General features: G+C 41.1%; 1 protein-coding gene across 1 annotated transcript; it reads left to right on the plus strand.

Annotated features, from left to right (window-relative positions):
• The first annotated feature begins 2,464 nt into the window (after positions 1-2,464).
• Positions 2,465-25,275, plus strand: LOC143301251 (very-long-chain 3-oxoacyl-CoA reductase-like). Its single transcript, XM_076615391.1, has 10 exons — positions 2,465-2,628; positions 3,903-3,949; positions 13,232-13,307; positions 15,314-15,421; positions 16,023-16,084; positions 17,183-17,227; positions 18,706-18,822; positions 19,121-19,186; positions 20,364-20,531; positions 24,283-25,275. Exons 1-10 carry the CDS (start codon positions 2,466-2,468, stop codon positions 24,373-24,375), a joined length of 945 nt encoding a protein of 314 aa, XP_076471506.1. The 5' UTR covers position 2,465; the 3' UTR covers positions 24,376-25,275.
• The last annotated feature ends 596 nt before the right edge of the window (positions 25,276-25,871 follow it).

Below are 25,871 nucleotides of genomic sequence, written 5' to 3' on the forward strand. Positions count from 1 at the left end.
GACAGGCGCTTACAACATCTAAACATCAGGATGACATTCCCGGGTTAAAATTGAGGCATCACTTTGTACCCTCTCTCTCTCTCTCTCTCTCTCTCTTTCTCTCTCAAAATGCAGTTACTTTACAGTTGTATTCCATATAGGTATGCCCATTCGTGAGGGACAATGGCCTTATGTATGTGAATAAACCATTCATCCATTCGTTCATTCATTTTCTCTCTCGCCACACGTCTCTCTTCATGCACGTCGAGAGATAAGAATCACGTGATCAACCAGAGAGTGTAGAAGGAGGGAGAGGGCACACTCCCTTCTTTCCCCTATGTGCAAAACTGAAGCCTCGCTCGCTCGCGGCGCGCCGCGTCCCTCACCACCCTCTCCCTTCCCCTAGACAGTAGATAGCAGCCAGGCGCAAAGGAGAAGCAACACAGAAAAAGCATGTGCGTATGTTGACTGTCTGCGGCATGTCCCCCAAAATAAATACGTGGGTTATCGACATAATTTTGCAGATTCTCCATAGGTTTTAAAAGAGATACAGCAAAGAGAGAGAGACTTACTATTAAATTATCGAAATTACCCACCCAGTTGGTGTCGGGATCCACACAGACGAAAACAAAGGTGTCATATCCAGCCGTAAACTTTCGCCTTTCTCCTTGAACCAACAGCCGACACGACAAATAGCACCAACTACCACAGGAACTTTGCTTCAGATACCTGATTTCAACCTTTCTGAGATCACTTACTAAAATTTTATAATGTTAAGGCAGTATATTTGTAAAAGTCAGTAGTAATTTTGCAAGTCAATGCCCTAAGGAAAATTCAGATATGACACAGCTTGAGCAGTTTTCTGTTTTGCCTGCCACTTGAAGACGCAAACTTTCTGTTATTGTCTTTCAGCAAAAAATGTAACCTGATGTTGACGAAAAGCTGCAAAACACACACACACTCACACACACACCATTCCAGAAAATGTGTGAGAGATACAAATAAACAATAGCTGAGAGAGAGAGAGAGAGAGAGAGAGAGAGAGAGAGAGAGAGAGAGAGAGAGAGAGAGAGAGAGAAACACTGACAAGGCGACAGAAATATGACATATATGTTCATTTATGTTTTACCTTTTCACTCTCCTCATCCACACCCCACACAATGTGATATACAGAGTTCTAAATAATATTATCGCAGAGATAACAAGTCTGACATAATTATATCAAAATACTTGTACATATAAAAGCTACAGCAATTTAAAAACATACAAATATATACAGTAAATTAAATTACCTGCTTTTTCCTGTGATTCATGGCTGGTTCTGGCTTTTTTGGAACTTGCAGGGTGATCCTGTCGACAGGGCATTTTTCTTTTTGTTGTGACTTTAGGTGGTGGATTTGGAATGTTGAATAATGTGGGGACAGCATTCCACACAAGACTCAATTTTTCCGCACTGGGATTCATAAACTGATTTGGCTCAAAATGTTCAGAGCAAAGTTTGCAGTTAGTGTACAGGTACTCGCTGGTTTTTCCCTGTAGATCAGCTCGCCTGGTGTTCTGAACCCACTTTTTGCATCTGTACAAAAAAAGCAATATAGCATTTCAATATTTATTTTCATTCAGTTTTCAATTTATAGAAACTGGTATCATTTCATCCTCAGTTGTTCTCTTCATCCTTCTCAGTACTATTACTACTACCACGACAACAACAACTACTACTGATGATGATGAAGATGATGATGATGATGACAAAGCTGGTGCTGCTACTACTGCTGCTGTTGCTGCTGCTCCTACAACTGCTTCTACTATTACTGCCATTCTTGCTAAACTGAGTGATTACTGATTACTAGAAAGATTTGACTGGCGTCTACTGCAAGTAGTGATTACTATTACTATGACTGCTAGCTGAGCAGTCTACCATAATCACTACACTACAACCATAGCAACACATTCAGTGTTGCATAATTATATCAATGCATCACTATGGTTCTAATCACTAAAACAGTGCCTCATTTTGGGTTCAGTTTTGATGCCGCTCTAATGTTGTCTGTCCCAGACCCAAAGTCACAATCACAAAACGTCACGGATACCTTTCACAGCTCTACTTTCGGTTTTGCTGAAAACTACTTTCACTTTCACACTCGGCTAAACAAAGCTCTGACTAACGAATGTAATAACGACATAAATGTCCATATCAACACGATACTTCATTAAACAAAATCATGAAACGCTTACCTGTCTTCATCTTTGGGAAATCGGAACAATGTCCATCCTTTTTTGCGCGAGTTTTTGCAGTTTACAGCAGAACACCAAGCCATTTCCTCTGCTGCCGTAACTGTCTGGCCGCTTGAGGGCGCATACTATTTCCGGGCGAGAGCTGCTCGCGCGGCGGCTTCACGCGAAGCGCTGAGTGATTCATCTCGCTAAGTTTAGTGCCTCTGGATCAACCTACACTCCATTCGTTATCTCCCCTCAGAGTGACAAACATGGCCAGCTACTTCGGAAGGTACGCCGACTGTCTGTGTGTTGTGGGCGCTGTCAGTGCGGGTTATGTGGCACTGAGAGTGTGCAGCCACATACTGCGTGTGACCTACAGGGCCGTTCGTCGCTGTTTCCCTGTGGACCCCAAACACTATGGACGGTGGGCAGGTGAGATGTCAGCAACAACACTGGTGTTCACTTGTTCAATGTGTTGCTTTCAGTATCTGACACACTGTCGCAAGCAAGGTGCCGTTTTCTTTTTCCACATTATTTCATGTTTTCATTTGCACAATTTTCTATCTGGCATTGCCGTTTTTAATCAGCACACACCAACTTTCAAATAATGTAGGTACGTGTGAAAAAAAGGAAAAAGAGACATCATCATATAACGCATAACTATACCGTGTACGTGATTCACGTACACCAGCCACGTAATCACGGAAAAAGATAACAATATCACAAGATAATTTGTCCTTAAAAGGAGATGCTTGGTGTGGTAGCACACAGTTAAATCCTATATAGTACAAATTTAGACATGCATAAGCCATTTAGCTGATTTGCATACTCTCAGAAGCACACAATCTCAGCTGCATCAAATACCCATGCACCCACTATCAGTCTCCATTTCACACTCGTTATAAGAAATGACTAAAAACATGTAAAACGACCTTTAAATATAAGCAAGTTGGTTACAATAATAAAGCCCGTAAATCAAGGAGAATTTATAGCATAAATAAATAACTGAACGATCATATATTAGAATAAATGACAACAACAATAGAAATAACAATAATAGTAATAATAATAATGATAATGATAGTAATAATAACAACAGTAATGATGATAACAGCAACGATACTACTACTACTACTACTACTACTACAACTACAGCAACTACTACCACCACCACTACCACCAATAATGATAATAATGAATGATAAAATAAATCAAGATTCCTTGTCCTATACTAGAAACTAGGCACAGAATGGGATGAAAATACAATACAGTGCACTGACTTCCAAATCAGATGTTCTGCAAAAGAGCCTGGATGTTCAACGCTAAAATTCCTTAGTGCTACCCCCAGGGCTGGACACAGATAGAAACCACGGTTCACCATGTTGGGTATCTGTAACTTTGAAGCTGGGTTGACCGTGGAAGATTTTTTTTTTTTTTTTTTTTTTTTTTTTGCTTCGTGCTTTTGAAAGACAGGTATACTTGTGTGCAGTGTGTGTGTGTGTGTCTGTGTGTGTGACACCTTGTTTTCAATGTAAAGAACCGACTGTCTCCGCTTCAAGACCGCTGCCCCACCATTAGTTGTCTCACCGCACGCTCCATCTCGATATCAGGTTACTCTGCTTCATGCGTGTGTGTGTGTGTGTGTGTGTGTGTGTGGTTGTGTGTGTGTGGTTGTGTGTGTGTGTGTGTGTGTGTGTGTGTTTCAGTTGTCACTGGCTGTACAGATGGCATTGGAAAGAGTTATGCTTTACAGGTACACTGCCACCCTCTCTCTGTCTATCTGTCTGCCTGTGTTTGTTTCTATCCACAAGCCTATCCGTCCGTAGGACTGTCTGTCCGTCGTCTGTCTCAGTTTCTGTTTTTTGTGTGTCTTTCTGGTCAGTCTGTCTGTCTCTCCAATGATAATGATATCAAAATTATTTTCAATATATTAACGCTTCTTCTCGCTATCTTTGTCATTGTCTCTATCCCTCTACAACTTTATCAAATTGACGTTCACTTTTAAAAAAATATTATTATCCATCTCTCTCTCTCTCTCTCTCTCTCTCTGCAGGGCACGGGAATTTTCATAGGGGAGGATTTCTCGTTTAGAATCAGGGAAATAAGACGTAAATTAACGCCCCATTTGAAAAAAGCAAGAAGTGACAATAAAAGAGCGTCCATGGTTTTTGACCATCTTGTTATAGATGGTATCAAATTCTCTCTCTGAACAGTGAAGGGAATTTGACTGAAATGAAACAGGACTGTGGCCGCTCTTCTCTAGAAGATAATATTGTGTGTCTGAATGCGCAAAGTAATTTTTCCACAGTTAAGTCCAAGGGAACAGCCAAAAACATGACACCGGTTGCAAACCCGGTTAAGGTCGAAACATCACGTGCCTGTGCACCCAAAGACCGTGTCGATGACAGTGACAGTGACAGGGGTGGCTGTGTGAGTGAATTCGGCACGGGGCGTGTTGTGCGGACTAGCAGAGATAAAAATACACATGTGTTTACACTTAACTCGTTGAAGATATTGCATTGGAATATTAATGGATTGATTCCAAAGTTAAGACATAAAGATTTTGTTACTTTTGTTCGTTCTGTTATTTGTTTCGTAGAAACATGTCTTGAGACTTTTCGCTCAGACATCTTTGCTGATTACGCAAGTTTTTATAAACCTGCGATTAAACTTTCTAATCACGGTCGTCCTTCGGGCGGAATTGTGTGCCTTATCAAGAAAATACATGAATCATTTGTTCGCCCTATGGATGTAAATTATGCTAATATTTTGGTTTTCCTCATAGATAAAGCGATGTTAGACACGATGAAAGATATTTTGTTTGTTTGTGTTTATGTACCACCTGAGGGATCGCCGTTTTATTCCTATTTTGATCTAGAAAATGGCATTAGTTTGTTGGAAGATTGCTTAACGGATTGTTTGTTAACACTTGATGACGTATACATTTTCTTAACAGGAGATTTCAACAGTAGAACTGCTGATGCAACGTCTGAAGTTTTTCATGATACAAGTATTATTGATTCATTACATTTAAGTCACCCGGTCAGCATGAACAGAACGTCTCAAGACAAAATTGTGAATATGTATGGTAAACTTTTGTTGAATTTGTGTACCACATTTGATCTAAGTATTTTGAATGGTGCGTGTAATGGCGACCATCAAGGTTGCTACACATACATCTCAGATTCAGATAGCAGCGTGAATGATTATTTTATAATGTCCAGTGATTTGTTTGCCACGCTGTATTCTTTTTGTGAACTTAATGTTAAAGACATGTTTTGTTCTGACCATGTGCCACTAGAAATATGTTATGTTTTCCTAGCAAAAATGTTAAAATGAAAGTAACTGAGGAGAAACAAGCAGTAGATAAGATAATTTGGACTAGTGATAAAGCGCCAATGTTTTTTGACTCGATGAATACCGAAGAAACTCGCAGAATGTTAGAGTTAGCTGTAAGTTTAATCGATTGTAATATTGACGAAGCTCTGGCTACTTTTAACAGTTGTATTAAACAGAACGCAGAGTGTATGGTTAAACGAATTAGAGTGTGTAGTGAGAAGAAAACAGACGACTGGTATGATACAGAATGCAGAACAGCAAGAACCCATTTACGAAGACTTTTCAGGATTGCGTGTCGAACACAAAGTGCTAAAGACCGAGACTTTTTCTGCATTGCACGCAGAGAATATAAACACCTGTTAAAGCGCAAAGAGAAAGACTTTCATAATGCTTTTCTAGACCAGTTATTATCTTCAGTAAAGAATCAAAAACAGTTCTGGGAAAACGTAAACAAACTGTCATTTAAAAGAAAATATGCGAACAGTGACATAACCATTGATGATTGGTTTTCACACTTTAAAAATCTACTTGAAAAAAAGACACAGAGGATGAAGAACTAGATATAGAAGATACCGATAGCTATTTTAATCGACCAATAAGAAAAGAAGAAATTCTGCTCGCATTTAGGAAAATAAAAAACAGGAAAGCTGCTGGCCCAGATGGGATTATTGGTGAACTATTAAAACAAGCAAGTGATCATATTGTAGACTTTTTTGTTGTATTGTTTAATGCTTAATTTCAAAAAGGTGATTTTTCCAGAAAGCTGGACAGTAGGTATTGTGCTTCCTTTATACAAAAATGTGATGTCAACGACCCTAATAATTACAGAGGTATTACTTTAAATGATGTTAGCAGTAAAATGTACAGTACAGTCATTAACCAACGTTTACAAGAGTGGGCTGAAGAAAACAACATAACTGGTGAACATCAAGCCGGATTCAAAAGAAATTATTCAACGATTAATCATATGTTTACTTTGTTGGCTATGGTACAAAAACAGTTTTCTTTGAACAGGAAGTTATATGTTGCTTTTATTGATTTCGAGAAAGCTTTCGATTCTATTAACAGGAAGATTCTTTGGGCAGTATTAGCAAAAAAGGGAATAAAAGGCAAGTTATATAACTGTATTAAAAGCATGTACAATAATGTTAAAGTTAAAATACGGTGCGGGTTTAAACTGACTGATTATATTAAGTGTACATATGGTGTAAAGCAGGGTGACGTGTGTAGCCCAATTTTGTTTTCTCTTTTTATAAACGAACTTAGCAGTACAACTTATTGAAAATGGCAAACATGGCGCTCTGTATACAACTGATTATTTTGAACTTTTTATTTTGCTATTAGCAGATGATGTTGCACTGTTATCAGAAACTATAGTAGGATTGCAAACACAATTGAATAGCTTACAGCGGGCAGCTTTTTCCCTTGATCTTAAAGTTAATTTGAATAAAAGCAATATAATTGTGTTTAGGAAAGGTGGTTATCTAGCAGAAAGAGAAAGGTGGACATTTAATAACGCTGTGATGCTTGTTGTAAATGCTTATGAATATTTAGTTATAATCTTCTCTACTAGACTTAGTTTCACAGCAGCAAGTGATGATCTTACGAGTAAAGCAAAGAATGCTTCACTGGGTATAATGAAAAAAACTTAATCTACTTAAAAATAACAACTTAGATTTATTATTGAGACTGTTTGATTATCAAATTCAGCCAATTGTTCAGTATGGTTCAGAACTATGGGGCCTTGACGATGCATGCCGTCAGTGTGAAAAAGTTCACTTATTTGCTCTGAAGAAATTTTTAGGGGTTGACACACGAACGCCCAATGATTTAATTTATGGCGAAACCAATAGATATCCTATTTACATAAACTGTATTATACGCTGTATCCGTTACTGGCTGAAATTGACTAGGTTGGAGGAATGTAGGTTGCTACGTAGAGCTTATAGAATGTTACTTGACCTAGATGCAAGAAATAAGAGAAATTAGGTTTCGAATGTCCGTTGTAAATTGTTTCAGTTTGGTTTTGGATATGTATGGGAAAATCAAGGGGTTCAAGATGTTAGATCGTTTATAAATGAGTTTAAAGACAGATTAATTGTATGCAGATGGCAAGAGTGGGACTCTCATATTAAAAGTAGCGATAGATTTGAAATATATCGAACGTTTTGTACTGTTCATGATATTAAATTGTACCTGCGAATGGATTTAGATAGACACTTGAAATTTGTCATGACTAAGTTTAGATTTGGTATCTCTGAAATTGCTCAACATCGATTACGTTATAGTAAGCATACCGAAAAATATTTAGTTTGTCCATTATGCAAAACTGGAAAAGAAGATGAGTTGCATTTTGTTTTATATTGTCCAGTATTGACTGATGTGAGAACACGATATATCCAACAAAATTATATAGGTATCCAAGTCAACTACGGTTAAGCTTACTTATGGCTTCTTGTAATGAAAAGATTGTAAGGAATTTTTCAATTTATTTATACAAGGCATTCCAGTTGCGATCGGTAATGACTTCATGATTGCTGAACTCATTAGGATTAAGATTATGATTACTAGTCAAATGCAGATACTATATTGTTGTACACTGTTTACCCCATTCATGAGGGGAATGGCCTTATATGAATAAACCATCCATCCATCTCTTGGTCTTTCTTTCTCTTAATGAAAGTTATTTCCCTAAAATTCTAAAACAAGCCAAAATAATCCCACTTTATAGATTTGGACATAAAACTGATCCTTCCAATTACAAATTTATATTATTTTCATAATTTAGGATCGAGCTAGTGTACACGCTTTCGTCGGGAATGTTTAGTCACTTGCAGAGCGACAACAAAAACAACAAAAAAGAAAAAAGAAAGAAAGAAGGTCACATGACGTCATGTGCAGCCCAACACCGTGACTGGCTTCTCTGTGTGTGCACTGCCTTTCTTCGGACAGCTTTTAGGCAGAGTTCGATCACATCATTTTATTTGCACAGACTGAACCAAACACCAAAAACTATGTCGTCAAAATTGGTCTTTAGAACTCAAGACATATACAGTATTTTAAAAGAAAGCAACGTAGTTTAATACTTTAAAATCTTAATTTAAAAAAAAAATTATCTTTTAGATTCATCCGATCGAGATCTGGCGTAAAGAAATGACATCAAGCAGATCACGTAATCGACTGGGAACCTTTGCTTTGAAACGGAATATATAAAATAGATCCCGTCGACAGGGTCCAAAACAACAATTTCCCCTTTCCTCAGTTTCACAAAGACAGGGGAAAGTGTGTCTGCTGTGGAAGAAATAATGCTTCAAACTGAGAATTCGGTGTGTAAAGTCTCTCCAAAGTGGAAGCCAGATTAGGCTCTGTGTTGAATTTTCCATAGCTCTATCAGTTCGAATACATAACTTGTAAACTTGCAAAAATACTCATCAAAATAGTTCAAAATCCTTTTGTCGGAACAGGCGATTTCCACTACGAAATGTTAACTTTTTTTTTTTCCTGTGCTCTCCCTGTTTTCCGTCGCAATATAATCGAAATTGGCTCGGCGACGTACAGATCCAGATCCAGATTCGGTGACCAAGAAAAACCGGCAATGGAGACGCACATGCGCACGCGGTTCTCGCTAAGAATAACCGGGGCGTCCCGACGAAAGTCCGACGAAAGAGGGTCTGCACAACCTCCCCATTATCAGTTTATTAACTTCTTGAATAATATAGACGTATGAGACATCTGTCATTAGTTATATTCGTTTCACGATTGTATTCTTTAATTGCTGATTAGTAAATGTTAATAAAATTCATATCAAAATTATGCTTTCGTTTAAATTCCTCATTAGAAATAAAGTGACCATCTTCAAACAAAAAGTGTGCAATACAAAGTATTCCTTTATTGACCCATGTTTTGCCCATAATAAATGTTTTCCCTATCTGTATTCTTTTATTATAAAACACTGGTTCTACAATAAGTTCAACAGAGGTTTTACAATTCATTTTATAGAAAAAAAATGTTTGTATGCATTAAATACCTCTGTCCAGAATGCATTTTGATTTAGAGAAGAACGATGCTATTTCTGGCCCGTATAATTTAATATAATTAAGTACAGGAATACTGGACAACGCAACATGTTTTCCATTTATGATAAGTTGAACAAAACACTCTTGTTCTACCGCAGTAACATTTTTTTTTTTTTTTTTTTTTTTTTTGTGATTTCGATAAATGGTTTATGTTTCTCGACTTTGTGAGAGTTTCGATGTTAATTATCATGGGCTACTTCTACGAAAACTAGTTATGTGTAGACCACGCTCTTTCTCTTGTAAGATCATTTCTTATAACTCCTCATATAATAGAGTATTTTCGTAAGTGAAGTACAATCTAAATTTCAAACTCAAGCATTTGGTGTCCCGTAAGGATCTGTATTCGGTCATATTATCTTTTCCATTTGATATCAGATATCTTCCCCTTCAAATGGCGTGTGTGAACTTTTCACTGACAATACGTCCATTCGCTGGAGGCATTCCAACCCAAATCAACTATCAACCACTCTGCAAGATAGTGATAGTCAGCTAATTAAACGGATTGAACTTGAACGAAATACAACTCTCTTATGAGTTTGAAACATTGAAGACTAAAGTGTGAAAGGGCCACGTTTCCTGCAGGAGAGCCATCACGGTCACCCCAAATGCTGCCTGCCTGAGCAGAACAAGTTTTCAGCAATGAAATGATATTGTACATTACAGCTTGGGTGTCGTTACTCTGTTGGATGACGTACACTGTGATTCTGTTGTTGGATGACGTACACTGTGATTCTGTTGTTGTATGACGTACACTGTGATTCTGTTGTTGGATGACGTACAGTGTGATTCTGTTGTTGTATGAGTACAGTGCGATTCTGTTGTTGGATGACGTACACTGTGATTCTGTTGTTGTATGACGTACACTGTGATTCTGTTGTTGGATGACGTACAGTGTGATTCTGTTGTTGTATGACGTACACTGTGATTCTGTTGTTGGATGACGTACACTGTGATTCTGTTGTTGTATAACGTACACTGTGATTCTGTTGTTGGATGACGTACAGTGTGATTCTGTTGTTGGATGACGTACAGTGTGATTCTGTTGTTGTATGAGTACAGTGCGATTCTGTTGTTGGATGAGTACAGTGTGATTCTGTTGTTGTATAACGTACACTGTGATTCTGTTGTTGTATGAGTACAGTGTGATTCTGTTGTTGTATGACGTACACTGTGATTCTGTTGTTGTATGACGTACACTGTGATTCTGTTGTCCCTGTAGCATTTCTCCATTTTCCATAGATGAGTGGAAGAAGCGTCAGAACAGTCTGTAACCTCTAAAACTGATTTGCGCATGGGGTGGGGTTGTGGTTCTGAGAATCTCATTTATGCTCATGTTGGTTGTATTGTTCCTCCCATTGGGGGAGGTTGGTATGCACAGTAAGCGACAGCTGTTTCACTCGGTGCAGTGCTCATCGGGTTTGCTACCCGTTCCTGACTGCTGACCGGACAGAAACACTCGCTCAAGCAAATGAAAAGTACCCACAGGTCAGGAGGGACCTCTATATATTTTGTGAAGAATATGCTTCTCAAAAACCAACATGTATTACGTTTTTTGTCAGAACATATTTATCTGTGTGAAATTCGGGCTGCTCTCCCTGAGGAGGGCGCGTCGCTACACTGAGATCACCACGCGTCTTTTTTGTTTGTTTGTTTGTTTGTTTGTTTCCTGCACTTTTATTTGTTTTCCTATCGAAGTGGAATTTTCTGCAGAATTTCGCCAGGGACAACCTTTTTGTTGCCGTGGCTTTTTTTTTTTTTTTTTTTTTTTTTGACTCACTTGTGTAAACAAAGTGAGTCTATGTTTTAACCCAGTGTTCGGTTGTCTGTGTGTGTGTGTGTGTGTGTGTGTGTGTGTGTCTGTGTGTGTCTGTGTGTGTCCGTTGTAAACTTTAACATTGACATTTTCTCTGCAAATACTTTGTCAGTTGACACCAAATTAGGCATAAAAATAGGAAAAATTCAGTTCTTTCCAGTCATCTTGTTTAAAACAATATTGCATCTCTGGGATGGGCACAAAAAAATAAAAAAGAAGCCTAATTATATGCAAACTGCATTTACTGTTATATTTATATTTTTGGTATTCTCTAAACTTGGCACTTTGACCTCTTATTCTGACACAACAACAAGAGGAGTCATTATTATCCTTTTTTGTTCAAACAGGAACTTCTTTTGCTAAGCATGGAATTTTAATTTATTTTTCAAACGTTTTGGTGCAGATAGTAAAAAAGGGAAATTACTCTGTAATTAATGCTAGGGGACTTAATTTATCACAAGTGAGTCTTGAAGGCCTTGCCTCTCTTGTTCTAACATGCGCTAAGTGCATGCTGCACACGGGACCTCGGTCTATCGTCTCATGCAATTGACTAGCGTCCAGACCACCACTCAAGGTCAAGTGGAGGGAGATAAAAATACTGGCGACTGTGGGATTCGAACCAGTCCGCTCAGATTCTCTCACTTCCTAGACGGACACGTTATTTACCGCTAGGCCATCACTCGTGGAGCAGAAAGCTGAAGGTATTTTGGGTATAACAGTGGTGTTGACATCTGCACTTTGCAAATAGACACGCCCTGAGGGGGCCGGTGACAAGGGACAGTAATCCACAGGGTGACTGAACCCAATTCTTGATAGTGAATTCCTAGTCAAAACAAGCCTGTTGGGTTCTTGGGTGATGCATGATACGGTAGTATAGAAAGAATATTAAATCTAAGCCGACACATCTTCCTTTTCCATAAAAGGAGTGGATTAAGCAACAACAACAACAACAACAAAAAAAACACCTTCGTTTAACTTTTAACCTTTGAAACCGATTGGCGCTTGGGGTGTGTGGTTGTAGTTGAAACAATCTCATTTATGTTCATGTTGGTTGTTTTGTTCCTCCAACTGGGAGAGGTTGGTGTTAGCAATGCAAGCAACAGCTGTTTTGCAGTATGTAGTGCATGCTCTTTGGGTTCGCTGCCCACTCTGACGGCTGACTGGAGATAAACACTCACTCAAGCAAAATGAAACTCTCAACAGCTCGGAAGGGTTCTCTCTCTCTCTTCCCCTTTCGCACAACACACTCATAAATACACAAATAAATGAACACGCACACATCTATCTATCTGTATATTTACTAATAGAGACATATTCTATTCTATTCTCTATTCTATCTATCTACACACACACACACACACACACACACACACACACACACACACACACACACACACACGTGTGTGTGTTTTTTCATATTACGTTTTTTTCCTGAGTATTTTATTATAACTATCATGAATTTAGTTGCGTGAAGTGCAGACACTTGCCGGGGACTGGATGTATCCTTTCCTATTATCCTCGGAAATAAAGAACAATGTCTGGTCTTGTTTCTCTCTTTCTATTTTAATTCTCGTCTTTATTTTTTCATAAGAAATTTTTCTCGTTTGCTCACTTCCTGTTTTTTCTTCTTCTTTTTAACTTCTAACTCTTTTTTTTTACTTAGAGGGAAGTGCTTTCGAAAAAAAAAGTATACTTTATCTATTATCCCTGAGTAAAAAAAAAAAATTGATTAACCCTCTGTGTGTGTGTGTGTGTGTGTGTGTGTGCGCGCGCGCGCGCGCGCGCGTGCGTGCGTGCGTGTTTACAGCTGGCAGAGAAAGGGATGGACATTGTACTCATCAGCAGAAATCCCCAGAAACTGTCTGCAGTTGCTGAACAGATTGGTGAGTTAGTGAAAGAGAGAGAGAGAGAGAATGTGTGTGCGTGTGTGCGTGCGTGTGTGTGTGTGTGTGTGTGTGTGTGTGTGTGAAATGCGACCAAATTTCTTGCCCACTTTTTCACAGACTGTCCATGATGTATGGAGTGCCAGAACAATCAGTTTGACGTTCATTTGTCACTCTCACTTTTCCAGGTTTCAGCAACACGAATTCCTGAATTAACTTTTAAAAAAACCGACGGTTATCCGAACTTCATCCACGGGACAGTTCTTGCTGCCGTAGTTAAGAGATCGAACATTCGACAGTATCACAGATAGTACTGGCAGCTTTTTTACATTGTTTAACTTGTTTCCTCTTCACACCTCCTCTCCGTCTTGTTTGACATACTTCCTTTCTTTCACTTCGTCAAGGAGCAGTTTCCTTGAAAAAACAGAGTGGTCACAAAGTGAACGTGAAAAAAAGGAGAAACTCTCATCGTGCTGTTCGGCACCTGTACCACCTGGCTGTCCGCCATTTGACCATAGTGTGATGCAAACACACCAAAGACACATTCCCAGAATCAGGCAAGCGTATCCTACACTTCATGTTTGTCAGTCAGTGCACCACTCTTAACATTTGTGTATCTTAACTGACGGGCGCAATAGCCGAATGGTTAAAGCGTCTGACTTTCAATCCGAGGATCCCGGGTTCGAATCTCGGTGACGGCGCCTGGTGGGTAAAAGGTGGAGATTTTTTTTTATCTCCCAGGTCAACATAATATTATATGCAGACCTGCTTATTGCCTGAACCCCTTTCATGTATATACGCAAGGAGAAGATCAAATACGCACGTTAAAGATCCTTTAATCCATGTCAGCGTTCGGTGGGTTATGGAAACAAGAAAATACCCAGCATGCACACCCCCGAAAACGGAGTATGGCTGCCTGCATGGCGGGGTAAAAACGGTCATACACGTAAAAGCCCACTCGTACATACGGGTGGAAGTGGAATTTGCTGCCCACGAACGAAGAAGAAGAAGAAGCAGAAGAAGAAGAAGAAGTGTATCTCAAGAATCAGGTCGAAGACAAAACATTCCCTCGTGAAGCACCATCCTTTGCATGATCTGTCATTGTAACATTGCTGAAGGACCTGGTATTTTATTTCTAACAGCGCTGTTGGCTGTTTCACCTGACACCGTGTGAATGACATGCAGACAGAAGACACGTTATCACCATCTCATCATGCTAAGTGAGCTTTTCAAAATCTTCAAAAAGTCCCAAACAACATTTACATACTAATAGATTAAACGCCGAGAAAAATCAGGAATTATGCAAATGGTGACACAAACATCTCCACCATGATGACATTGCTTTACATTTCAGTGTGACCACCCTTACAGTTCATCAATTGAATTGCAGCTAGAATATTACACAATTTTGATAACCAATTTCAATTTGGTCATACTTATAGTTGAACAATTTAAATTGCAAGTGATATATCACATAATTTTCATAATCCACAAAGAATACTGACAAAAAGTGGTTACTGCTTTCTGTTTCCACCTCTTCCAGTATATTTACTGGGGGGAAAAAGATTCACATTATGTTTGTCACGTTTCCCTTACCAGTACTGACCTCCTTCATGGAGTTCCCATTCTGTCAAGTTGGGAAGGAAAAAAAGTCGATGGACTCAGACTCCCCCATCCCCTTTAACATGTCCCGTGACAATATTAATTCCCCACAATCTCTCCGTGGAAATGAAAGTAAACGGAAAGGAGTTTTTTCTTTCTTTCCAAAGTCGCGCATAATAAACAATGGAAGTTTCCTTTCTGTCCAGTGCTAAGTACATGGCATGTATAATGGAACTCGCCGTCTTCCTGAAGCTACGAAGAATAGTCAAAGGAAATTTAGTGAAAGGTGAGTGTTTGTGTATGTGTGTGATTGTGTGTGTATGTGCGTGCGCGTGTGTGTAAGTGTGTGTGAGTGTGTTTACCTGGCTAATCAGCTGACAACCTGTATGACTGCACACTTTCAGTTCAGCAGTTCCAGGTGTCAGTGAAAGTGATCACGGCAGACTTCAAGAAAACAGACATCTACGACAACATCAAGCAACAGCTGACTGGACTGGACATTGGCGTTCTGGGTATGTGGGGGGTGGCTGGTTGATTTTTATATCTAACGTCAGTTCATACTAGGCCTCTATTGCAAAGTTCACGTCAGGGAAAACACACTGACTTGACTGAAAAATAAAGCCCACACATATGTAGTCATGAAGAAAAAATAAACGGAGAGAGGGAGAGATTGTGTGTGTGTGTGTGTGTGTGTGTGTGAGTATGTGTGTGTGTGTGTTTAGATGTTGGTTAAACTTGTGCGACTTGAGGGTAATACTCCATTGTTTAAAACCAAGGGAAGAAAAAGACCGGTTAATCAGGCATGGGATCAGTTCCACATGGACATGACAACAGATCGCGAGCTGTCAATGTGCTCAGTGTCAGCTGGGTCGGTCATCTCTGTATCATGTTTGATGGAAAACACACAGACAGACAGAAGGCATCTCAACACCTCCCTGCAGAGGGGAATGTGTTGTGTGCATTGTTCACACCACTGTTTTGTTTTGCATCATTCATAGTGTACGTACTGAATAAATCAGTCCTTGCTGTGTGTGTCAAATGTCATGCTGTGCAGTGAGTGTTGTGCTACAGATGTCAGAGTTTCATGGTCGTGCATGTTCATTTTGTTTCCAGTGAACAATGTTGGTATGGGGACCCCACCCAATTACCTTTGTGAAATAGACGACTTCGAACAGGTAGGTGGCTTTCGTGATATGCCTTGGATTATGTGTGGTTTAGTTTTCAGTCAGATATAAAGGTCTCATAGTCTCTCGGCATGGGATGATGGGGCTCATTCCTCTCCTTCCGCCGTGTGAACATTACCCAGGAGAAGTCAGACACCTGTTCACAAGAAAGAAGAAAATCGGAGAAAGATGTATTTCCCAAGAACGCAACACCATGGCGAAACGTGGCCTCGAACCCTGCTCACCCGTGAGTGCTGGATCAGATGTCTAACGCCTTTCAGACTCTGCCACGGCACCTAATCTAGTTCTGGGGGGGAAAAATACTGGCGACTCTGCCGGGATTCGAACCAGTGCGCCGCTCAGATTCTCTCGCTTCCTAGGCGGACGCGTTACCTCTATGCCATCACTCATAGCGGAGTGGATGTTCCAGACTTAGAAAAGAGACAGATTACTTGCTTTTATAATGTGTTTCCGCACTGTTGGACTCGCGAGGCAGACAAAGCGCTCCATACTCCGCGGTACTCAGTCAGTTTGCTGTTGTCACACCATCGTCTGTCGAAAAGTCATAAGTTTCGGTTCACTATATGCCACTTGTTTGGAAGATGAGTTGACAGAAAACTGTGCCAAACAGTCAATCACTCCTGTCATTAATAACGTGCACACTGACAGATAAAATGAAGAAGTAACGATGATGATGATGATGATAACGATGGCGATTAACAACACAACAAGAAACAACTTAAAACCCATCTCTTCCCAAAATAGCCTCCCTTCCCTGCTTCTTCTTTGTCTTCAGTTTCTTTTAGAGTTATGCATGCGTGTGAATGACTGGTGCGAGAGCGCCTTGATTTGTCTCTGCAGAACATTCAGCGCTATATAAATACCATTATTATTATTATTAAACAACGTTTCATTTGTATTCATTCCTGCGATCATGTTCTGCAGTTCTGTTGATCATCATGAGTTTAGTGCGTCAGTGATATAAAACTAACACTCCTTTACATTTCAGTTCATTTTGCGTCAACAGTAAACAGTATTCATTCCTTCATGGTGTGCCTTGTTTCGTCCAGGTCATGGAGAATGGCCTTGATGATGTGGTTTGTGTTCCAGTTGTACAGAGATGTCGTCAACGTGAATGTCCTTTCTGCTGTCATGGTGAGCCCCTCCCTTTCCTCCCGCCCTCTTTCTCTGTCTCTCACCTCTGAAAATTCACCAGTCTTTTGTCCATGCTTATGTATGGTTGATTATTTGTTCACACAAGGGGACGAAGTTAAAGTGAGTAAATCATCTTCTCTCTCTCTCTCTCGCTCGCTCGCTCCGTGTATCTACTTTCCTCTTTCAATGTGTATGCCGAAGTGATAACGCCGTTAAAATCATATTATTTTTGGTATACTTGTATTTGTATTTGTATTGCTTTTTATCACAACAGATTTCTCTGTGTGAAAATCGGGCTGCTCTCCCTAGGGCGAGCCCGTCGCTACACTACAGCGCCACCCATTTTTTTTTGTATTTTTTCCTGCGTGCAGTTATATTCGTTTTTTTTCCTAGCGAAAAAATATCTCGGGCATTCAAGAATTTCTTTCGAGTCTGAGGTAAAGGAGACGTTCCCATCGCTTCAAACACACTGCAATATGTGTCCGTTTATTTATTTATTTTTTGCATATATCTACAGAGATCCGCTTTCGATCGGACCATAACACGGGGGAGGCGGGAGGGAGTTCGTTGCCGCGAAACTGTTGTAATTATATGGCTTGAACTTCGACAATTTTGAGTTTGAACTTCATCATTGTGACATTTGTTTCCCGTAGACCTACATCATTCAATGATATCTCATTAAAAAAAAAAACCGCACAAATTTGCAAAGTAAACAACACAAAAGCGTTCAATAGATTATCATAAGAAGGATATTCCACCAAGAACCGAAAACATATTTTTGGAACAACTTTTTCACATTTTTGCACGCCATGCGCCACCACTGGGTCGGCCATTCGCTGACACTGACTACACTGCAGGAAGACAACCAGGCGTGCTCCATTGTCATGCTACTGGTGGAAGTGGTGAGGATTTTTCTTCTTCTCAGAAGAAATCGTAGTAGCAGTAGAAGTAGTAGTCGTCGTAGTAGCAGCAGTAGTAATGGAAGTGGTTTATATATGTATATATATATATATATATATATATATATATATATATATATATATACATATATTATATATAATATATTAGACGGGTTATTAGTGGTTAAAGCGATTGACTTTCAATCTGAGGGTCCCGGGTTCGAATCTCGGTGACGGTGCCTGGTGGAGATTTTTCCGATCTCCCAGGTCAGCATATATGCAGACCTGCTAGTGCCTGAACCCCCTTTGTGTGTATACTCAAGTAGATCAAATACGCACGTTAAAGATCCTGTAATCCATGTCAGAGTTCGGTGGGTTATGGAAACAAGAACATACCCAGCATCCACTCCTCCGAAAACGGAGTGTGGTTGCCTACATGGCGGGGTAAAAACGGTCATACACGTAAAAGCCCACTCGTGTACATACGGGTGAACGCCGGTGGGAGTTGCAGCTCACGAACTCAGAAGAAGAAGAAGATATCTGTATTACACATATCTATTTTCCTCTCGTATCGTACAGATGACGGGCATAGTGCTGCCTGACATGGTTCAGCGGAAAAGGGGAGCAATCATCAACGTGTCCTCTGCAGCAGGATTGCGGCCCGCGCCTTTCATCACCGTCTACTCTGCAACCAAGGTGTGGATAAAATGATAGCTTGTCGTCACTCATTAGATATCGTACGTGTGTGTGTGTGTGTGTGTGTGTGTGTGTGTGTGTGTGTGTGTGTGTGTGTGTGCGTGCGTGCGTGTGTGTGTCAGTGCATGCGTGCGTGTGTGCAAGCATGTGTATGTGTATGCATGCGTGTGTGTGTGCGTCCGCGCGCACGTGTATATATATATATATATATATATGTGTGTGTGTGTTTTGCTTAGAAACCTGTCTCCAACAATGTCGTGACTGCTTAAAAAATGAGAAAGATGTTGGTTTGTTACAGGTCTTTCTTCGCTATTTCTCAGAAGCTCTGAACATGGAATATTCCCCTCAGGGTGTCACAATCCAGGTAAAGTGAACATGGAATATTCCCCTCAGGGTGTCACAATCCAGGTAAAGTGAACATGGAATATTCCCCTCAGGGTGTCACAATCCAGGTATAGTGAACATGGAATATTCCCCTCAGGGTGTCACAATCCAGGTAAAGTGAACATGGAATAATCCCCATCAGGGTGTCACAATCCAGGTAAAGTGAACATGGAATATTCCCCTCAGGGTGTCACAATCCAGGTAAAGTGAACATGGAATATTCCCCTCAGGGTGTCACAATCCAGGTAAAGTGAACATGGAATATTCCCCTCAGGGTGTCACAATCCAGGTATAGTGAACATGGAATATTCCCCTCAGGGTGTAGTGAATCCAGGTATAGTGAATATGGAATATTCCCGTCAGGGTGTCACAATCCAGGTAAAGTGAACATGGAATGTTCCCTTCAGGGTGTCACAATCCAGGTAAAGTGAACATGGAATATTCCCCTCAGGGTGTCACAATCCAGGTAAAGTGAACATGGAATGTTCCCTTCAGGGTGTCACAATCCAGGTAATAGGAGCGTGCATCTGTACCCCAGAGTGGAACTGCATCACAGCGTTTTTGCTCTTTCTGTCGTTGTGTCTGTCCATCTCATATTGCTACCTTCCTGCTTTGAAACCAGACCAGTTCTCAGGTGACGTTGACCAAAGATCATAGGTTGTAAATTACGGTCACAGAAGAGGCAGTGTCTCTTACCATACGGATACCTATTTCTGGTCACAGTTTGCACTGATTTCCATGCTGTTCTGCGTGTGTATGTGTGTGTGTGTGTGTTTGCGCGCGCCCGCGCGCGCGCGTGTGTGTGTGTGTGTGTGTTTGCGTGTGTGTGTGTGTGTGTGCGAGTGTGCGTGCGTGCGTTTGTGTGTGTGTGTGTGCGTGCGTGCGTGTGTGTGTGGTAGTAGTTGTAGTTGCAGTCCCCATTTTATCGTCTTTCCGCTTTAGATGAGATGGACGGGGAAATGGAGGGAGATGGGGCGGGACAAGTACATTCATACGTGATATGCGTGTGTGCGTTCGTGTGTGAGTGTGCGTTTGAAAGAGAAAGAGATAACAGTTCACAAATCATACGCCCCCTATTGACACCTGTCCCTGTTTGATCAACCAAGTCATTCAATAAATGGAAAGGTCAGTTCCACTGAGCCGTGTTCGTTGCACAGGTGGTGTGTCCCACCTTTGTGGAGACCAACATGACCAGCGGGGCCACTGGATCCTGGAACTGCATAGAGAGGTGGTTCTACCCGACCTCTGACGTGTACGTCACAGCAGCTCTCGGTACCCTCGGCAGGGAGCCCTGCACCCCGGCATACTGGCGCCACGAGCTCTGGGTAATAATATGTCAAATGTATATTTATTTTCAACACTGTCGAGGGAGAGAAATGAAACAGGGTGTGAAGAAAACCAGGGGAACTTGACGAGGTGCAGTCGGAGACAGAGATGTGAAAAAAGCTGGGAAGGAAGGAAGAGGAAGGAAGAGGAGGTGGGAAGAGGAAGCAAAAGGAGGAAGGAAGGGAAAGGCGTCATCAGTGGGAGTGGAGGGACAGGTAAAGACAGGTATATGGCAATGAGGACAGACAGAGGACAGATGGTTGAGGTGTACTCTATGAGTGAAGTTGAGGAACAGAATACAGCGCAAACAAAACAAAGAGAATGCAGTTGTATCTTTGCTTTCGAATAAGCCAGACGAGCCCATTGGTGTACTGGAATAAAACTGGTTAACACGAGGAGTTTATATTATCTTGAATATACTTATCATGTAAAACTGATGCAAAAGAGGCCTATCAGGTTGCTCTGCTGGCCAAATTTCGGGGCCAAATCAGTACAAGGGTGTAAATCAGTACGCCTCATCCAGGGCCCGTCGTCTGATCAGCCATGTCAGCTCAGTCCCTCGCCTTAAGCATTGAATAGCCATGACCAGAAACGGGAACTGTTGTTTCTGAAAGAACAGGCGGGCGTTTGAGTTTGACATGGAAAGTCTGTTTAACTGAACGGGGAGTGTGATACAAACTCCCCATTTTGGTGTCACATAGGCCTACTGAATCATATCAAACTGTTGGAATTGAAAGCACAAGGAGGAGGGCAATTCCTTACTGGCATGAAGGGGGTGAGGAGGGGAGGGAGAGGCATACTGATAGCAACAGCTATGTTAGCCACAACAAAGGAAACCCCATTTTAAAGCATAACCCCAGGTCATATGGAAATTCCTGGACAGAAGTTGATGAGGGGCTTCTCCGAACGCCAAAGGGTTGCTGGCAGAACGTGCCAAAGACACACATTGTGATGAAACGCCGCCGAAGTGGCGATGGTCTGCACTTCATGTGCTCTCGGATTCAAGCAGTTATTTCTCTCTGGGCCTGAGAATCGGGGAACCTGAGAGACTCAACGAGAAATGGTGCCAGCTACAATGTCTTTCTTGTAGTTCTCACTGATCCCGTTGAGAAGACGTCTCTTAGAAGATCGTCTGCTGCGAGATCTACCCCAGTAGTATTTGAGATTCCTGACTGGACACATTGCCGATCTTCATCCACATTGGATAAGATGTTAGACAAGGGTGTGATTCTCACAGAGGGAAATGACACATCTGGGTCTTGGTTCTTTGCTAGAAATTGCGGAAGAAACGTGATGTGATGGAACCGTCCCTGTGAAAGGTCATTTCCACAGTAGACCCACCCAGACCACATTTCTGACCCTCTGCTGACCAGTGACCAGCAAAGGGAGAAAGGTAGTGTTAATGTTCAACAGTCAAAGAGAACAGATGCCAAGGGTGTGAATCATGCCTTCTGAATGACATGTAGAACGAGGAACAAGCCCCACAGGGGACCCTTTCTGGTGTTGCGTGTCTCTCTGAGTGAAGCCCCGTCAGAGACCTCTTTGGGAAGGAAGTTCAAAACTTAGAAACGAAGGACCAACTTCTTGACCGTGGTGCAGATGGCTGATCTGTATTCTCGTGCTGGCTGACAGATAACGCCCTGTGCAGCAGTGAACCAGAACGTTGGCCGGCTGTATGGTTGATGGGCGGGACCCTGTGTTCCGTACAACAACCCAGCCATTTGAAGTCATACACTCAACAGGTCCGGGTACCAAGGCTGGGCCGGCCGGCGATTTCGGCGTGATCAGGCTGAGCTGTGTACGTTCCAGTTTGACTTTCTGAACCACCTTGGACAGGATCGTAAAGTGAGGAGAAGCATCAGCGATCAGATTGCTCCAGACAAGGCCCGAAGAGGGAGGCTGCTGTGCCAGGATGGACCTAAAGGCGGAACGTTCATCCTGAGAGATGTCAGACTTAAAGAGAATCGTGTCTCTTCTGGCCAGCACAAAATTTAAAAAATGAAGGCTAGTGGCCGCATCCGCCACTGGCAGGCAAAACGCAACATCACTGAAAAAAAAAATCAGACGAGAGTCGCCAAAGAACCACAGCAGGTTGACCCAATGGATGATGTCAGAAAATATTTGCCGTTGAGACCTCCAAAGGATAGCGGCAGACCAATTCAGTCACTACTCTGAAGGAGAGATTGGCCGAGATGGGAAAGGGAGTGTGTTGATGGACCGGCATGAGGTCCTGGCCGGACAATTCCACCTCCCTGAAAGCTGGAGGGTGGGTGATGAGTTAGTGGGTCGATTAGCTATATTTCTGGTTTACAACATGCTGGATACTTTCAATCAGTTTCTGCGTCACTGCGTTCAGATAAATCCATATGCTCGGCACTACATCTGCTGGGCAGATGCCTGACAGCAGCATAACCCAGTGCACTGGACACAGGCCTTCAGTGCATGCTTATATTTGTGTTCCTGTAGACTTCTTCTACAGAATTTCGTCAGAGGGCAACACTCAAGTTGCCATGGGTTCTTTTTCAGTGCGTCAGGTGTATGCTGCGTTTATCGTCTCATCCGAAAGACTAGACGGTCAGTTTGATTTTGCAGTCAAACTTGGCAGAAAGGGCGAGAGCGGGATTCGAACCCAGACCCTCACGGACATTGTTTTGGCAGATAAACGTCTCAGCCATTCTGCCACCTTCCTCCTCGACATGGTTAAATATATGACACCAAAAAAGGGAGTTTGTATTTTGCTTTCTGTTTGGTTGTATTCTGGTAAATGAGGACCGGAGATGGTCTGTATAAGACTTCTGAACTCTTTTCGCATGTGTCAGTTACACGTGTTGCATGTTTTCGGCACTTTCCAACATGATCTGATTTGTGTGTGTGCGTGTGTGTGCACAGACTTGTGTCAGTATCCACTCTGCTTATCTACACTGGAGATTATGATAATAGTAATGATAATGATAATAGTAATGATGATGATAATAATCTAGTTCGTATATAGCGCAAACTCCCGACATGATGTGGTCTAAACGCCACACATGAAACGATACATATAAATTATACAGTAGTGCGTTATAACATGCCACAGCACATGAAACACACACACACACACACACACACACACACACACAGAGAGAGAGAGAGAGAGAGACTATATATATATATACATACATGTATTGCACGCACGCACGCGCACACACACACACACACACACACACACACTCGTGCGCGTGCATATATACTGTAAACACCCACCCGCAGGCACAAATATTACACAATGATTTCAGTAGAGGGGATAAAAGTGGGGTGCATGAAGGAAGTAGACACACAGACAACATTCATCGTCACCTCGAGAGGTCAGTTGGAACAGGTAGGTTTTGAAACTGGTTGTAAAGTGACGGCGATCCAAAGGTAGAGAATTCCAGACAGGTGGCTGATACCTCTGACCAGTTGTATTTGAAGAGGTTTTGTGGACTCGAAGGAGATTTTCTCCAGAAGACCTGAGATAACATCATAATGATGACGATGATGATGAACATGATGATGATAATGATAAAACCATTTCTCTAGTACATTGCTGATACGGTTCACCGGCATACTGTCACCTGATGATGATGTACATATATTCTGCACATAGATATAATGGTTACCTGATGATGTCCAGTGCTGATACTGTCACCTGATGATGATGCATATTGCTGATTGTGCACACAGATATACGTCACCTGGTGACGATGTATACTGCTGATTGTGTCACAGATATATGGTTACCTGATGATGTCTGAATCGTCCGTCAAGTCCTTTTTGCTGGGGCTCAGAAACAAGGTGGCGCAACGTCACAAGGAAGATTGACGTCACTGCGCCGTCCTCAGGACCTGATGTCGTCACTGCCCGCTTGGTTCATCATCATCAGGCTTCTCTTTGTTGTCGTCGTCAATGTTATTTTTGGTGGTGGTGGTGGTACTTTCCTAAGCAGCACGATAGTAGATGTGCCTATTGTTATCCAGTCCTCACGAAGATGCACTCTCTCCTGTCTCATACACGCGTGTACACACACCTCAACACGATGCATTCGCATTATGCTATTCACACACAGATACACACACACGTGCGCGCGCGCGCACACACACACAGAAGTATTTTAACTTACACACACACACACACACACACACACACACACACACACACACACACACATTTTCATCAACAACGCCTCTAACTGGAAATATATTTTCATTTGTTCAGTTTTTTAAATAGTTTTTTTTTAGGTGTACTGTATTGTTACGAACATTAGTATATAATTGTCGTTGTGAAAGAGCGGCTTTGTGCTTCTTTTAACTTAACATGTTTTGTAAAAAGTTCAGGTACGCCCGTTATATCGTCTATCCAGAATTCATTTCATTCAGTGTTTACAAATGTTCTTGGTGTATACAGATCCAGTGAATTGTTCTCTGAGTATTTTACTGGGAGGGTTTTCTTCCACTTTGCTGTTGCTTGTTATTTTTAGAGACTTGATTTACTTTTGTATATTTAGAATACCATATTCTTCATTCGCAGTTTCATATATTGCATATAGTCTTTTAATGCTATCTTTTATTAATTCCAATTAAATTCATAGCACAGTCTCTGTAATCTCTTCGTCCTGAGCAATTGGGAGAAGAATTTATCAGTAAGTAAGTTTACGGGTATTGGAAATGTCAAAATAGCAATTCTACCGAGGGGTGTGCGCATACGTTTTGACCAAAACTTCATTTTCCTTCCCGGAAGATGTCAGGTTTTTGATCCCTTATTCCGTCTGAACCAAACATTCAATGTTTTATCAGTATTAAATTTTAGCCTTGGAAATTGTTTGAATCCACTTTGTAATCAAAGCATGCCCTGAAAAATCTTTGAATCCACTATTATTTTAAGCAATGTTTCATATGATTCTTTTTTTACCATCTAACGTGAATTTTGTATCGTCAGCAAACTGATTAATTCTAAGGAAAGTATCTAACATATTAATGCATTTAACACCTTCGTCTTCCTTAATCTTGGACGCTAGGATTTCTGAGCACAATACAAACAGAGTGAGATTGTATCTCCCTGGCGGCATCCTCTTTGTATTTTCAACTTTTGAATACTTTCCCACTTACTATTACATATGATTTTGCATCTTTGTAAAAGGTACGAATCCATTTACAGAAATCTGCACCAAAGTCAAAGGCATTTAATACTTTGCTCATGATTTTATATGACCAGTTTCCTGAATCAAATGCTTTTTCAAAATCAGTTGATATACCAATAAGCCTGGACGATATTCTGAATAAACTAAACAATGCATGATGTCGTGCAGGGTCCTCACGTTA

Source organism: Babylonia areolata, chromosome 27, assembly GCF_041734735.1.
Source record: "Babylonia areolata isolate BAREFJ2019XMU chromosome 27, ASM4173473v1, whole genome shotgun sequence".
Taxonomy (NCBI): Eukaryota; Metazoa; Mollusca; class Gastropoda; order Neogastropoda; family Buccinidae; genus Babylonia; species Babylonia areolata.